The sequence below is a fragment of the Ruditapes philippinarum genome, unplaced genomic scaffold (genome assembly GCF_026571515.1).
Source record: "Ruditapes philippinarum isolate M1 unplaced genomic scaffold, ASM2657151v2 ctg208_1_1_1_1, whole genome shotgun sequence".
In the NCBI taxonomy this organism is placed as follows: Eukaryota; Metazoa; Mollusca; class Bivalvia; order Venerida; family Veneridae; genus Ruditapes; species Ruditapes philippinarum.
In genome coordinates this window covers 319,497-337,225 of record NW_026858626.1, presented here as the reverse complement: position 1 = coordinate 337,225, position 17,729 = coordinate 319,497, and the positions used below count along the sequence as shown (strand labels likewise).

Below are 17,729 nucleotides of genomic sequence, written 5' to 3'. Positions count from 1 at the left end.
GCACCCGGTTCTACCGACATTCTGCAAGCTAGCTGGATAGCTTTCTCACATATAGAATCTAAAGATGCTGGCATGACTTGAACATACAGCAGTGATAGGCAAGTGGTTTAAAGGCAACTACCTTAACCACTTGGCCACAGACTTTATTACATCCTCTGGCCAATAATGATCAAGCTTTATTTTTTCACAAAAAATTACTACATACCTGTGAAATATTCACCAAATTCCTGTTCCAACTTCACTGTTCTATCATATGACAACCTTGCCTGTTCTTCTGTTATTCTTTTATTCATCTCCCTATAGAATATGATAAATCGTAAATATTCATGCCATGAGTTGTGCCATGAGTTTTGTTAACTATATCGATTACAAATGACAACTTTGTGCCTCACCGGGGTAGAAACTACCAGAACCGTCATGTCTGTAGAGATGTGGTCAGGATTTAGACCATACATCAAGTATTTATGTAGACATTATGACATAAACAAGAAAACCTTTTATTTTACTTTTACAGCATTTTTGCACTCAAAGTTGGTTTTGAACATAACTTTGTCTCCCATCAGGTTGGTTGCAACAACAATTAGGTTTAACATCATAATATTAATAACACTAACCACTCGAGTTTAAACAGCATTTAAATAATGACAATTTCAATCTCAAATTGTTATGTAAACTTTCCAAAAAATCCTGCATCATCACTTAAATTCACTGACTTTTAACCACTCCTGCTTCTTATATAAAACATTATTTACTTAAAAATGTATCAATCCTTTTATAATAAACAGCACTTACATAATTGAGTCTACAGATTTGGGCTTGACAAGAATGGCAATGGGATAGAGGTTGGCCACCTGTAATCTCTTAATAGCATTTCCACTCACATCCAATATACAATGCTTCCCCTGAAAATATAAAGATAACATACAATGCTTCCCCTGAAAATATAAAGATAACATACAATGCTTCCCCTGAAAATATAAAGATAACATACAATGCTTCCCCTGAAAATATAAAGATAACATACAATGCTTCCCCTGAAAATATAAAGATAACATACAATGCTTCCCCTGAAAATATAAAGATAATATACAATGCTTCCCCTGAAAATATAAAGATAATATACAATGCTTCCCCTGAAAATATAAAGATAATATACAATGCTTCCCCTGAAAATATAAAGATAATATACAATGCTTCCCCTGAAAGCATAAATAACCACTAGATTCCAATTTACAAGTCTTTCATGAAAATGTGTAAAAAAACATTTCAGTCCAGTAAACAAAGACTTTTTTAACATCAATTTATCGATAACCAATCAACACCAAGACACAAATCTTCCTCTGAAATTGTCCAGTTAAATACTATATTAAGTACATCTCATAGGTGCTTCCCATATTGTTCAATCCTAACCCACTACCAATGAAAAATATGAAATTATCAGGGTTATTCTTTTGCTAAACCCATAGAGGATTTATAAAATTGAACTTAAACGTCACCCAACCCACTAAATACCTCAGATGCTCCAAAAAAAATGTTTTCAGAAATTTAAAAATTGTTCTAATTTGCAAAAATCTTGGATCCCCCCACCCAACTATCAAACCCAACTTGCACTTAGTGCTCTGTAATATATAATTAAACAGATACTTTTGTATCAAGCCCTTATTACAATTTGAACTGAATTCAGACCTTGAAGAAAGTCTTTAAGGATTCCTCAAGTACATATAGAATAATTGTACCATAATTTCCCTGATAATTCAACAGACTTAATTCAATACACAATACACTTATTTCTAATGAAGTCTCCCCCCATCCCATTAAAGTACAAACGCAATTATGGTAAGCAATGATGGGTAAACCATTTAAGATCTCTTGATTTTTTGGTATTCGTCTACAGAGTTCAGGGAAGCCAAAAATATCTGTTTTGATCTAAAAGTCATTTATTTCCTTGATTGTTGATGCAGGGATGGTACAAGTTCACTTTCTCTAACAATGAATTGCAATCATAAAATTAATTAGAATTTTTTTTTTGCTTAAATATTTTCCTAGCTATTGTGAGTTACATTATATGATCATCAACATCTAGTATTATATTGTGGCAATATCATATAACACTACAATTAAGAAGCACATTATTTAAATAATTAAAACACCCACTTGGGGAATCATACTCGCAATTCGGAACGGCAAGTATACTAACCTTAAATTTTGTTTATTACACCTCTCCTGTTTTAACTCTGAAATTGTTCATTGTAACTTAATTGGCTGCTTAAAATCATAAAATTCTTTCACAATGCAGCTGCTAGTCATGCAAGCTAGCAATACTCAAAGCTGTGAACACAGGTCTGGCTCAAGGCTGTGCACATAGATCACTCAAGGAAGTGAACACAGGCCTCTCAAGGCTGTGAACACACCTCACAAAGCTGTGAACACAGGCCTCTTGAGGATGTTAACACAGGCCTCTTAGACTATGAACATAGGCCTCTCAAGACTGTGAACACAGGCCTCTCAAAGCTGTAAACTCAGGCTACAAAAAGCTTTGAATGCAGGCCTCTCAAAGACAGTGAATGCAGGCCTCTCAAGGCAGTGAACAGAAGCCTTTCAAGGCTGTGTGTGAACACAGGTCTCTAAAAGCTAACACAGATATTTCAAAGCTGTGAACACAGGTATTTCAAAGCTGTGAACACAGACCTCTTGAGGCTGTGAACACAGTCCTCACAAGAATTTGAACACAGGTGTCTTAAAACTGTGAACACAGGCCTCTTTATATCACTGCATGCACAATTAAGTAAACAAGCCAAAATTTGTCTAAAATCTTAATGTACAAGTAGATCTACTTTAGAATACCTTACATCAGAAATAGTTACCTTTTCTGCAACTTCTTTCACTGAAGCCACACTGGTACCGTATAAGTTTTCATTATATTGTCCGGCCTCTATAAACAAATGGTTCTGAATGTCTCGCTCCATCTGTTCACGTGAGGAAACAAAATGATAGTCACGACCATCTAGCTCGTGATCTCGAGGTTCACGGGTTGTATCTGTGACAGAAAAATAGTCAATAAACAAATGATAGTTTCCTTAAGGTTGTAAGATTGTAACTTTTAATCATTTAATTTCCTAGGTTTTGCATATCTTTTGGATTATTTTAAATACAAAGCAGTAACTGTAATAGTTTGGAGACATTCAGCTCTTCTTGGTGGAAGAATAGCAGACCTTTCCAGTTTTTTTTAAAAAAATATTTTAAGCAAATAGGCTCACTGGCTATGTGGGACAATTAAAATATATCCATTTGTTGGTCTGGTATATATATATTCAAAAAAGGTTTTGTTTGTCAAACTGTTTGTGAACAATTGACCTAACAATAAATAGAAAAGGCCTGGTTAAATTTTTCAATGTTAAAAACTGGCAAGGTTCACTCCAATGCTATTCTCTACCATTATCTCAAGCATTGTCTGCATCTAATTACATCGAACTACCTTCAGTGGTTTGTTCTGAACTAAAAGTATCCGTCATCATCAGCATTTTCAAAGCTTGTATGATATCATGATTATGATATAAATTTTATAATATGTTACATAATATGCTAACATTGTACCTAAAGAGGACTAACTCAATGACCAAAAGAGAACTAAATTAATTAAATGAATACTCACGAGGCACACAGCTACCAAATTTTTCCGGGAACTCTGCAATGAGGTCATCGTTAATACGATCTTTAAGTGGACCAAGAATTATAACTGGACGTGTATACTTCACTGAAAAATCAAACATTTTACATATAATGAAATAACATTAGCAGCTGAAGGGCTTAAACAAATTTTCAAAACTAATTTTTGCTTAATTGGGATCGTATTAATGTAATTGTGATCTATAATGAAACATAAAATAATGGAGCTATTAACATATTAGCCGCCTGGGTTTTTGAAAGATATTTGATGGAATATTGGCAAGTAATCATGCATTTCTTAATCTCCAAAGACATTTTTCTTACTGTATATGTAAAAAAACATTTGCAAAAAATTCATATTTAATTACTAAAATACAAGATCAGTGAGCCCAGATGTTTTCCACTCTTTCCTTCTTGATTTTAAGATCACTCAAAGTTTGAATAACACCCATGAATCAGATTTCATTCTCTCTTTAATTATAACTATATGACAACAGTTACTCTAGCAAACATCAATAAATATCTTAAATGGACTTATCTATCTTTCAATTTACACAAAACCATTCATAATTTGTAGGGAAAATTTCAAAATATAAACTGACTGAATAGTGAACAGAAAAGACCATAATTTTGATGATATAGACTGATGTGTGCCACCTGATCTTGGTCTGCATTGGTTGCACGGGTAGATTCTGCAACCCCTAGAAGTCTAAGTGTTAACATTTTTGTTAACTCATCTGGAGTAAGTTTACACAATCAATATATCAATCAATATATCAATCAATCAATCAATCAATCAAACAAACAAACAATGAAACACTTACGCTCTTGTTGAACCACTGCTTCATAAGAAAGAATTGGTTCATCTCCTCCTGTTAAAATAAAAATAAACTTTATGAAATATAATGTTTGCACTTCTATAAATATCCTTTGTAATATTTTATTTTAAACAATCAATATCTTGTACAAAATAATTACATGGGTAGCAGTTCAATATTTAAAAAATTCTTTAAAAAAATATTAGTTTTATGTAGATAATGATGGCTTTTGTCAGTCTAAAAATCCTAAATATAGGAATGATCCTGAAATTTTCACTTATGCACTTGATATTTCTATAGAATAATAATCAATATTTCTAAAGAATAATCAATATTTCTATACAATAATCAATATTTCTATACTTTGATAATGATCAATCTTTTTATTGATAATAATTAATTTCTATAATATCAAACAAAATATTTTGTAAGCAGTAGCAAAGACAAGTCCTTTTTTGTATCATATTAAGGGTAAGCTTTTTGGAGATAAACATTTTTTAAAGTTCAAATTACAACCAGTTTCCACTTTATTTGAAAAATGGTTGAATTATTTTCCTCACATTATCATATTTCAATTGTATATACAATAACACCCCTAAAGGTCCAATATCTATTGCAACAAACTCAACTGTAGAAATTAAACTTTTTTCATTTTGTAGATGGAAAATCTAAAGCTAAAGTTTCTTTATTTCACCTTCTTAGATTTCAAAGCACACTTGTGATATTTTAATTAAGCAAACAGTCTGATGATATAATTACTTCTTTTTCACTTTCCTTTGAATAGAAAAAGACCAATTAAAAAAAAAGACAACAAAATAATCATGCAGGGGGGATGTGAGGGAGAACATCGGGAAGGGAGATAAAATGGGAGGCATGCTTGGCCATGGTGAACTTTAAAACTTTTTTGTCATCTTTTATGTTATGTACCATAATCTTAGCTTTGTCTTCAACCTATTCAAGTTTAGAAAATTCCTGTATTAATTAAAGGTAAAAAAAATAGCCTTATCCTTACTTGACAGAACTTCTATCTATACAGTGAAAGTGTACACAAAATGTATACATTGCGTATATAGTGATGACATCACATACGAGGTATGTTCAAAAAGTTCGTGGATTTTTGCTGTCATTTTTTACTTGGTTCATAAAAACACCCTTAGTGGATATGAATCGAAAGAGTGTCTTTATTTTCAAAAGTAAAATTTACTTTTATTGTTAACTTTTATTTCCTTTACGAGTTATGTGCACTTTAATAACCATGGCAACGCAACATCGGCGCACGCCAAAATTTTCATATAATGTTTAAATATAAACAAATGTTGAAACAAATTAAATGATTGTTTTATGAAGTTAAATACAAGTAATCATCTTTTAATATTAAAATGACATAAATCTGACTTTTGGCGTCGTTTGGACGTTGAATAGCTGAACAAACAGGTTTTGGGCAGCAGTAGACAGACGGGTAAGTTGGGAAATATAAACCCCGTTTAAAAACTAGAAATTCGCTCTTTTGGAAATTTTTACCAATAAATGTGGTATACTCCTTTATATTTTTATAAGGTGATTAAATTAACGAAAAACAATGAGTTGTCGAGCAAGTCTCTTGGTTTCAGGTCGCGCAAGCGATTTAAATAAGGCAAATACATGCTCTAAGACAAAAAGGGCGACGAATAATTTTAGCGGCAAGTTGTTTGGACGTTTGCAACGTCAATTGCAAAAGATCTACAGAAGTTCAGGCATTATGACAGTTTTGCGAGATGTCCGACATGTTTAATTTCTGCATCGGGTCTATGCATTCAATTCTGACAAAACAATTTAATTTAATTAAAATAATATTTTATTTCATTCATCAGGATATATGCGTATTTACATTAAATACTTGTAGTTATTATTTGTATTTCCTGTATTTACCCTGGTCCGTTTGATAATTAATGCTAGCCGGTGTTCAGTAGATTTACCGCATAGAATAATTGTCAGTTGATAAAATATTTTCTTTATCATCGATAAACATATTGTTTAAAGATCGGACGAGGGCGGTTTCAAATTGATACTATCAATCAACAATTGAATTAACTTAATAACACTGTCCGTTTAGTGTCTAAATTACTCAAAAATTCCGATAAAGAGCAGAAAGTATGCGGCACTCGGACCTTTATACGGAGAATGGAGCGAATAGATGACCACTTTATATCTCGGATCATCATCGCAAACAGAAAAATGGTTTTGGTATATGATCCGCAGATATTGAACACTAAAAAGAGTACTTTCAGAAACAATGACGTTGGTTAAATGTTTCATTTATATTGCGACGTCATGAACGTCATTTTGTTTCATCATCAGCGTGCGCCGGATTGTGCACCCCTTGTGATTTGTAACTGTCACAGAATTTTTATTTGTAAACATATTGTATTGATTTTTTCACTGTTTATTAAGGACATATTTTCATATATGTCTCTTGTAAAATCATATACGCAAATTAAAAGATGTTAACAGTAGAGCCGCAGTCCACAAACTTTTTGAACAGCCCTCGTATATGATCTCAACCTATGTCAGCAGAATTAACTCTGGTCTAATGTGGAAGTTTTGTCTTCTACAATTCCCCAAATTCAAGTATTACACACTTCACATCCTGGTTTCCACTGACCTATGACCTGATATAATTAAATACTAAGTACCCACAAGAATGTTACTGATATTTCCCTGACAAGAAAGAAATAAATTATAGAACTATGGTACCCTTTGTACCCTTTGTTACATCACAGACAACCCTGCATCTAATAACATTATATCTCCAAAGACAAGGACACCATGTTCAAATAATATCGTTAAACTCCTCTTACAGACAAGTATGCTTGGTATGCGTGTAAAATGCAACTTAAGAAAACAACATCAAAATATATGTTGTTAAGTAAAACTGTCTCTCCTAAAGCAAATTGAAAGTAATAAAAGTCATGATCGCATCTCACAAGGAGTGGGATATTCTACAATCAGACATGTTATTTCAAACTTCAGGCCCCGTGTTCACAAAGATTGAAGGATCAGGATCAAGATCAGGATCAAATTTAAAAACTCCAATATTCCCCATTATTTATCCTCACAGATTAAATATTCAATATTAAATTGATAAACTGGACTAAAAATAGCATGTTTATGAAAGTTTAGAATACATTTATTGTTATTTTTACAAGAAATGGGCATTTTATAGTTGATCCAAATTTTGATCTTGATCCTAAAATTGATCCTCATTTTGATCCAATTATTTTTGTATTTGTTTAGTTATTAGTTGATTTTATCCCAAAATAGGTTGGTTTCTTTGCAAATAAGCAAATATTTACAATTCGAATATGAACGATTTAATTCTTGAATAATACAATCAATTTTATGTTTATAAAACAATGAAAATAAAATCAGGATCACCTGATCCTGATCCTGATCTTTTCTTTGTGAACACGGGGCCAGACTTTGTATCAGATTTTCCTTCTTGAAAAAAAAAAAACAGAAGAAATTCGAACGTCGAGATTCATTATAGACGGTATGTCATGACCTGCCTGAGACAATTTTCTTTACCAGTCAATTTCACAGCCAAATATAGCCAAATTGTTCCACAGTCTGTCAGACAGGAAGTAAAAAATAAAAAATACAAAAAGAAAAATCAAAGGGATAAAAGAACCTCATTACAATTCAAGGAAAAGATGGAAAGCCAAAGAACCCTTTCAAAATCAAATGGAAGATATCTCAGAAAATGAAATGGAAAGAATTCCAAAACTAAGGGAAGGAATTCTTAATATGATATAAGGGAAACAACCCTTGATACTTAACACCAAGGCTAATTCAAATAATTACATGTGTTACACATATACCAGAACTTGCCTTACAACTGACTAAGCAGACTCCTTGATAAAAATACTCATCTCAGAATTTTGGACAAGAATACTGAGCTTTCCAGTGCTCCAATTATGATTTTCAACCACTTTCTGTCATAGTTACATTTTATAATTATATTTTACAATTATAATATGAAATTTGACATGGCCAAATGGGGAAAACAAAAGAAGGGGAGACTACTTACTGAAACTAGACTCACTATCAGCACCTAAAAGTAAGAGAGAAAAACGTAAAATTATTCATCACACAAATAAAACAAAATAAAATTACAAACAAAACTTCTCAAGCTTTTATTTTTTTTCTCAAGCTGAATGTTATTTTAACGAAATAAATTTGTGTTTTAAACATCTTTATGGAACATGCAATTTTAACATGCAGAGCTACATGTACAACTTTTTTCTAGAAATTATTTACTTAATATCACATATTTAAAGAGCAAACTTTACATAAAATTAAATTTCAAATTTTATAACAATACCAAAATCATGCACTATACAGTTAGAATATTAGTAAAAATCTACATAAATGTTTAAACCTGAGTTATTTTGACTCATTTTAAGCCGTTAGTAGCTATAGTAGATATAACAGGTGCCTGAACTACAGCAAAAATTGACACAAATCAAGGGCCATAACTCACACAATATTCCTTCTTGATATTATGTGAAATATTTCCTAGAACCACAAAAATTAACTGACTAACAGTGTTGTAAATGGCATGGCATTTTTCAGTAATGATAAAGAACCTTTGCATATTTTAAATTTACAACTGCGGTACAACATTGTTCATAACTTATTTTGTTTCAGTTATTTATCTTTGGAAAATTTGGGAGTTTTTATGCTTTTTGAAACAGCTTAAAAAATGATGTAATGTGACATCATACCTTGAATTTAGTCACATAGAGCTAGCTAGAATGTCATGTGACATCATACCATGTGACATTGTCACACAGAGCTAGTCAGAATAATGTCGTATGACAACATACCATGTGACATTGTCACACAGAGCTAGTCAGAATAATGTCATATGACAACGTACCATGTGACAGTCACACAGAGCTGGCTAGATTGAAGTCATGTGACATCATACCATGTGACATTGTCAAACACAGCTACCTAGAATGATGTCATGTGACATTATACCATGTGACAAAGTCATACAGAGCTAGCTAGAATGATGTTATGTGACATAGTCCTACAGAGCTGGCCAGAATGATGTCATGTGACATCATACCATGTGAGAAAGTCGCACAGAACTAGCCATATCATGTGACATAGTCCTACAGAGCTGGCCAGAATGATGTCATGTGACACAATACCATGTGAAATAGTCACACAGCACAAGCCATATCATGTGACATAGTCCTACAAAGCTGGCCAGAATAATGTCATGTGACATCATATCATGTGACATAGTCACACAGAGCTAGCCATATCATGTGACATATAGTCAGAATGATGTCATTAATATAGACTCCTCCACAATACTTCTGACGGGTCAAATTAAGCATTTATCATAAAAATCCCTTACTCTACCAATGGACAATTCTGTACCTATATGCAGGACAGATGGATTAAAATGTTACCTGCTCACATGCATGTAAGTTCAGTTCCCGTTATCCACAGATAGACAAGATAGACAAGATAATAGCATCAAAGAGAGATTAACTAGACATAAAAGATCAAGTAGTAATAAACATGCACGCCTTCCAATATAGATCCAATCAAATTGAATTACACCTTGTCATGAAAGGTCTTGATTCTCAGTATCTACAATGTCTAGAGCTACAAATTCTCTTAAAATAACCGATACCTTATCCTATTAAAACATTTTAATTTGGAGTTTGGTTTGAGTTTTATGTTTAAAGACCCTCTAGAGCTAGCTGGCACTATATTTTTGGTCAAATTTTGATGTCTGAGACGATGTCTCATTCCATTCCTAGACAGATGGGCAAGTAAAGGTACTGTGAGATGGGGAGCTGGTACATTTTGAGCTGTAGTTTAAAATTTGATAATTGTCTGATGACCGAACCTGAGAGTTGTATCTATAGAATGAGCAAAACATACAAAATATACCAAATAACTTAATATATAATCCATTAACCTAAATATGTTCCTAACATTATGTAGAGCTGCTTGGACGCTGAGGAACCATTTAGCTAGGACATGTATCAAAAGTTCTTCTCGACTGTCCATTGTTATTTTAAGGGGATTTAGTTGAAATCGAATTTATTTAAGTTTGATTGTGTAGGAAGATATAAGCTTATAGACACACTTTGAATCTGTTCCTGGAATCAACCAGTACTGAACAAGAAGAGTAGCTTGCCATTAAAAGGATATGAACCAACGCAGTCAACAATCCTACTGAGATTACTTATCCAAATTTTTAACTGCTAGGCCACACCTAGCTCTAATTGTTTGAACATTAAAAAGCAAAATTTCACCAGACAACAATACAGTCTTGTCAAACTGTACAGATGTGTAGGCTGGCCTGAGAATACCCTGGTGGCATAGCAAAGTCATTTTCATCACTAAATTTTAAAGATTTAACACCATTTATAAGATATATCTGTTCACCAACTATTCAAAACACCCACTTTCTAAATTTCAAATAAACTCTTGCAAGACGAATCATATAAAAGTGATATTTCCATCTAAAAGTGATTAAATTAAAAGCCTCGATCAATAGCATGTTTCAGCAGCCCCATGTTATTGTAACACTCTTCTTTACAATAACATTTCAATGTACTTGACTCCATTATCAAGACGATCAATTTTGCATCAATACTGCCAGTCCGTAAATGACTTAACACTGCAATGCTATTCTGATGACTGCAGGACTCGGAAAGAGGGAAATATTTTCCAACAGGAAGAATTTTTTTTTTTCAAATCATTTCATTTAAGAAATAATTACTGCTTCAATTGGAAGTTTTACCAATAAGTGTACAATTAGGTGAATACAATGTAAGGGTGAATATTCTAATGGAAAGCACTTATTAACCCCTACCTCATTAAATAACCAAAATGGATTTTCCCATCTTTCAATCTGGACAAAACTATGAAAATTTCAGAATACCGGTAACTCCTAACTGGATAGCAAACAGAGCACACCATGAACAGACTGCATGGATGTGCTACCCCAAGCAAGCTAAGGGATAAATAACCTTTAAAAATGCATAAAAGGGGGCCATAACTCTGACAAAAACCAATTACGAGAGTTATTGCCCTTGAAGAAAAGCAGATTTAAGACTTTTGGTTTAAAAAAAAAGATGACCTTGGTAACGATCCTTAACGAATACAGTAAAACATGTTTTAATGTAATTGTTATCGTGGATCATAAATAAAACTCTTAATGAGTCAAGCATTAAAAAACCTCTATGAATTTTTTTCATACTAGTTAGATGATCAATATCATCAATAAATCAATATTAAAATCAATATTATGCCATCATTGTTAGAATTCAATTATCTGATAGAAAAGAAAAAGAAGTGATGGACACTTTTTATGTCATATTTCATATCAAAAAGGCTATATCAATTTTATAACTATTAGTTATTATTTATTTATATAAAAGTTTAGTAATATATGTTATATTAACTATAAAACAGGTTAGTTATAAATATTATATTTACTATATATCAGTTTAGTTATATATGTTATATTAACTATATATCAGTTTAGTTATAAAGATTTAGTTATATTAACTATATAGCACAAAAGACTAAAGTCTACAAAGAGAAGTGTTTTTGGAGAAAGCTAGTACTGTGCTATGCTATTCTATGCTATGCTATTGAAATACTATGCTATTGAGTACAAAACAAGCTGTGCATATAGTCTAGCTATTAAAGCTATATAAATATACATAGAAAAAGATTAGGTATAGTAGAATTTTACCTTCCGCTAAAATGCAACAAATGAATAAAAAAAAGAAGAAATTTATCAATTTATATATTTCACAGATGCAATATATATATATATATTATCATGCACATGGATTTCTTTCAATATTTTAGTACAGACATACATATATACATATATATTTATATTTATATATATAAAAGGAGAATCAATAAACAGATGTACGTAATTTGTCTTGCTTTAGTACGATGCAAACAGATTGGAGGCATGAATCGTTCCATACAATGGGTACATGATTTTTTTAGAAATATTTATGAGGTCTGGCACGCAGACTGTATTATGAGTATTACATGCGATATCTCTTATTATATGATTGTTTGTCCGAGTTGAGTAACGCAATATACTGCGCCCGTGTCTTTGTAAAGCTCCGTGCCTCTCCACCCATTTTTTAGTACCTATTTTATTAAAGAATAAAGCGGCATCATCAATATTTACAGCTTCATTAAAATTCTTAGATCAAATTTAACACTCTTCGTAAAAACCCCATAGAAATGAAAGGATTAAAATGCAAATTTCAGATCATATGAGCCGCGTCACGACAAAACCACATAGTGGGTTTGCGACCAGCATGGATCAAGACCAACCTGTGCATCCGCACAGTCTGATCAGGATCCATGCTGTTCGCTTACCAACTCTATTACAAGAGGAGAAACTGACAGCAAACAGCATGGATCCTGATCAGACTGCTGGATGCACAGGCTGGTCTGGATACATGCTAGTCGCAAACACACTATGTTGGTTTTGTCATGACACGGCTCATATAATGAATGCTCCTACACCAAAGTTGCACATCTTTGTTTTATTATGATCAAATGAATGGGGACTTATTGAATTATTTATTATTCATTGCACAATAATAACAGAATTGATCTCCAACAAAAATTCCAAATATTGTACATGTTTCTATAAATCACTAGTTTAACTTTTACCTGTAATCTATCAATAACTTCATAAATCAATCACTAATTTCATTTTACCTATAAATTTAACCAATAACTGTATAAATCTATTCTTAGTTTTACTTTTACCTATTATCTTACATAGAACATAAGCCATTCACTGTTTAAATCAATCTGTTCTTTAACTTTTACCAATTACCTTACGTAGTACATTAACCAATAACTGTATAAATCAATCATTTGTTTAACTTTTACAAATAACCTTACGTAGTACATTAACCAATAACTGTATAAATCAATCATTTGTTTAACTTTTACCAATAACCTTATGTAGTACAATAACTGTATAAATCAATCATTTGTTTAATTTTTACCAATAACCTTACGTAGTACATTAACCAATAACTGTATAAATCAATCATTTGTTTAACTTTTACCTATAACCTTACATAGTACATTAACCAATAACTGTATAAATCAATCATTTGTTTAACTTTTACCAATAACCTTACGTAGTACATTAACCAATAACTGTATAAATCAATCATTTGTTTAACTTTTACCTATAACCTTACATAGTACATTAACCAATAATAGTGTGAATTAATCATTTGTTTAACTTTTACCTATAACCTTATGTAGCACATTACCCAATTACTATATAAATCAATCATTTGTTTTACTTTTACCTATAACCTAACAAAGCATATTAACCAATAAGTGTCTGAATCATTCATTAGCTTAGCTCAAATTCTCTCCCAGTTATCAAAATTACCAAACAAAATGATGAATCAATAAATAGGTTAATATAGTGAATGGTGCTTTATTAGAATTCACACTTTCTTCACAACTGAATGGTGTTTTATTAAAATACATTTGTTCTTCACAACTGGAGGGTGTTTTTATTAAAATACATTTGTACTTCACAATTGAATTGTGTTTTATTAAAATACATACGTTCTTCACAACTGATGTCCTCACTACCACTCTGGTCCTTGCTCTTCATGAACGGGAACCGTCGTGAAAATGAGAAATTCTTCTTTTTTCGGTCATTCAACGTAAGCTAGAAAACAAATCAAAACATTTTATAATGTAGAATTCATTCAGTCCATTCAAAGTTAAAGGGATTTCAATATCAAACTACAAAATATTGTACTACCAACAGTAGTTTGTTAAGACTGTACGGATGTGCAAGCTAGCCTGGTATAATACTGATGGCAAAGACTTATCACTTTCCATACCAGCAAGATTAGGGTTAATTCAAATTTTTTGGCACTGATAATTAAAATTAACAGTGCATGACGTTTAATGAAGAAAGTGGACATTAGGTGACAGAGGACTATTCATCTGAGCATAAGTTCAGGCATGGGATGGTACCAAATAACCTTCTGTTGGGTCAATTGAAAAACTTCTATAAAAGACAATTTTGTTTGTTTATAAATCACCTTATGTCGTTAATCAATTCTTTAAACTTACATTATTTTTTTCAGCATTACTCTTCCCTGTAAACTTGACAGCTTTAGTTCGGGCTCTCTCTTTTCTTTCAACCCTAATAAAACAGTAACACACAATTTTATACAATGAACAAGACATGTCATAAACAACAATAATATTTGTCTATTAATGTAACCAACACAATTTTAAACAACACATTTACTCAACAGTTCTCTTTGTTAGCCCTGTATACATATTGCAAATTTATCTTTTGATTCTTTTTCACTAATGCAAATGAAACCTTCTAGCCTTTAACCCTCTAAATTTGTGTAATAGACTTGTCCATACTGGAGTTTGGAGCTGGCCATTAGAGTATTTAGGGACTTCAATATAAATATATACTAACATTATCAACTGAGAAGCCAAAATTATCAAATCTACACTGCCCTGGCCATACACAGGTGACAAACCCCATGTTGTTATTTAATTTGGCATTCTATCAAAAATCTGTTACCAAATCTGTTACAATTCAGCAGCTTTCTACTTTCTATACCAAACATAAATAATCAAACCTTTTGGGCATTTACATCAAAATAAGTCACAAAACAAATAAATTTAGTTGATTCCCGACTGGTCAAAGGTCAAGCGATACTGCTCGCCTCTAAATATTTCTGGCTTTTAAAAACCTGACATAGGAGGCTCCAAAGGGAAAGGGGAGTGGGGGGATGGAATTGGGGATTAGGAGAAACATACCGTTTTTTGCTGGGTATAATCCCCATGCCTTCCTCTTCTCCGTTAGGAAGAATTCTCTTAGCTTGCCACCATTCATCATCACTGGCATTAGTTACATGTAAAATATCGCCGTATAAAAATGCTAAACCTTTGCTAGGAAGACCGCTGTCTTTGGAAGGATCATAGTCAAATAATGCTCTGAAAAATAAAATATTTAAATTTCAATTATTTATATTTATTACATTTTGCTGTAATTATTAATATATACAGAAAAGTCCTAATTCTACTAGTATTAGGTTAGAGTTATGATACTAAAAATTGTTAAATCACTCATATTTTGCATAAAACATATAAACTGTGGTTTGGATTGTTAAATTTTTTAGATTCAACAAACACTTGATACATTTTTCTTACTTATGCATTAACATTTCAAAACTTTCTCAAACCATCTGGATGAGTTCAGCTTTAAGTCACCTTGCCATTGTCACATGGCTACTCTTTGGCTGAACTGAAGGACAAAGACCTCACATGCCTGAGCTATAGATAAGTAAGACACAGGTTGGAATCAAAGTAGAACCACTGATATTCTGGCATAGCTAGGATCTGACCCATGAATTGGTTAGCTGTCACGATTACATCAATAAAGTTTGTTGTTGTTTTTCTTTTTCAGCCGTTTTAAACACAGGTTTTTGTCTGATCTCAGAGGTTGTTCCATCTTATTTGCTTTCCTAGATAACTAAACAGTAATTACCAATTTTTCTGGAAAATGACCAACTACTGGATTGATAATACTGGATTATTAATTTGACAATCAGGAAAATGTACCTGTACTTCAAAAAGAATTTATACTCAAGAAAAATTGGTATCAAATACATTTACTAAAATCTGGAGGAATAAAATTTTAAATTATTCCTTCTTACCTAACAAAAAGTGTACGTTTCCGCGTTGTTTGTAAGCTACCAGTACTTGTGTTCATCATTTGTTCCCGTAAATCCTGAATTTTGGCTTCAAATCTATTATATTCTGCAATACAACATAACAATATATTCATTTATTCATTAGCATAATGCAGGGAAAACAAATTGGCCATTTACAAAACATGACAAGCATGGCATATACAGATACTGTATATTATAAATATTCCTCAAAAATAATACAATATTTATGTACATCAGTGCAAAATGCATATTTATTATGCATAAGCTTTAGAAGAAAGAAATGTCAACTGTTTATCTTAAATCCCACAAAACACTTAAGATGTATATTGAATACGGAACAGTTATCTGAAAATAATCGAAGACCCTGCTTAGAAAACAGTAAAGACATCCAGTTAATGACGTCACTGTGTCATTGAGAAAGAAGAAAAAATTGAATACATATTTAATTTCAATGAATAAATATATATATTCTTTAAAGTCATCAAAAGTAACTTTTCTTCAAATTGAATAGAAATAAAGAACTAAATTGTCACCAAAACAACTAAGTTTCCACAAGAACAAATTCTATTTATAGTTTAACAGTGTAAAGTCGCATCCCCAAACTTCACAACCACAACACAGGATAACATACCATTGTATTCACTATCATTTAACTGGTAAAATAAGCACAAATAATTGGTTCTATAACCACTCTTTTATTTCTGGTCCATTTTATACATTAATTAAACAAACAATCTTGTATTTCTTTTATTTATTCATATCCCAAAGTCTCCTAAACTAGTGATCTTGGGCAATGTTTCGGTGTTAGTAAAGGTCGACTCTTTTATAAAATACCAGACATATTTATTGAACTGCAATTTAAACTTAGCTAAATATGGTACTCAGAAAATTGGCTGTACTTTACACCTTGTCACCTAAAATGCATCTTAATACAATTTGCTGTGCCAAAACACTAAAATTTCTTCTGTATTTGGAATACCTCTACTATATATATTTCTCAGATGTCATTGCCAGGTAATTGAATATACACAGCAATTTCTTTCCCCGACAAAACTCTTTAGAAAAAATGTCACTGTCTGACAAAACAAACTAATGTATGATCCATATAAGGAAATTATTTTTTGTTGTTTTTTTTAATACTACTTCCAGGTTGTGTTAAATTTTATGGCAGTACATTTGTATCTAAATAGTTTACTAGGTGACAGTCTATCTTCTTCACAAGCAGAAACCTGTTTGTTTTGTTTTTTTACCAAAAGGGGTTAAAATTTTTCCATATCATTTTTCCATTTTTTTTATTGGGTTAATGTTATAACAGACATTGTAAAGGTCATCTGGGACCAAATTTGCAGCTTTATTGGTGGAGTAAGACCTCAGGCACAAGGACAATATAATATACAACCTCCAAACTTCCATATACAGGCAGATGGATAGCACCATTTCATTC

General features: G+C 31.9%; 1 protein-coding gene across 7 annotated transcripts in view; it reads right to left on the bottom strand.

Moving 5' to 3' along the window:
* The window catches only part of LOC132753743 (disks large homolog 2-like), a 156,469-nt gene that overhangs the window by 5,839 nt on the left and 132,901 nt on the right, over positions 1-17,729 (bottom strand). For 6 of the 7 annotated variants that reach the window (XM_060744256.1, XM_060744257.1, XM_060744258.1 and 3 more), the window contains 11 exons: positions 16,268-16,370; positions 15,369-15,545; positions 14,658-14,730; positions 14,139-14,244; positions 12,573-12,677; positions 8,551-8,574; positions 4,491-4,538; positions 3,653-3,754; positions 2,865-3,037; positions 793-902; positions 206-297 (listed from right to left, as the gene is read on the bottom strand). In XM_060744256.1, the coding sequence (XP_060600239.1) occupies positions 206-297; positions 793-902; positions 2,865-3,037; positions 3,653-3,754; positions 4,491-4,538; positions 8,551-8,574; positions 12,573-12,677; positions 14,139-14,244; positions 14,658-14,730; positions 15,369-15,545; positions 16,268-16,370 (1,113 nt within the window). The remainder of the gene's footprint in view (positions 1-205; positions 298-792; positions 903-2,864; positions 3,038-3,652; positions 3,755-4,490; positions 4,539-8,550; positions 8,575-12,572; positions 12,678-14,138; positions 14,245-14,657; positions 14,731-15,368; positions 15,546-16,267; positions 16,371-17,729) is intronic. The other variant, XM_060744259.1, reaches the window with a different exon arrangement.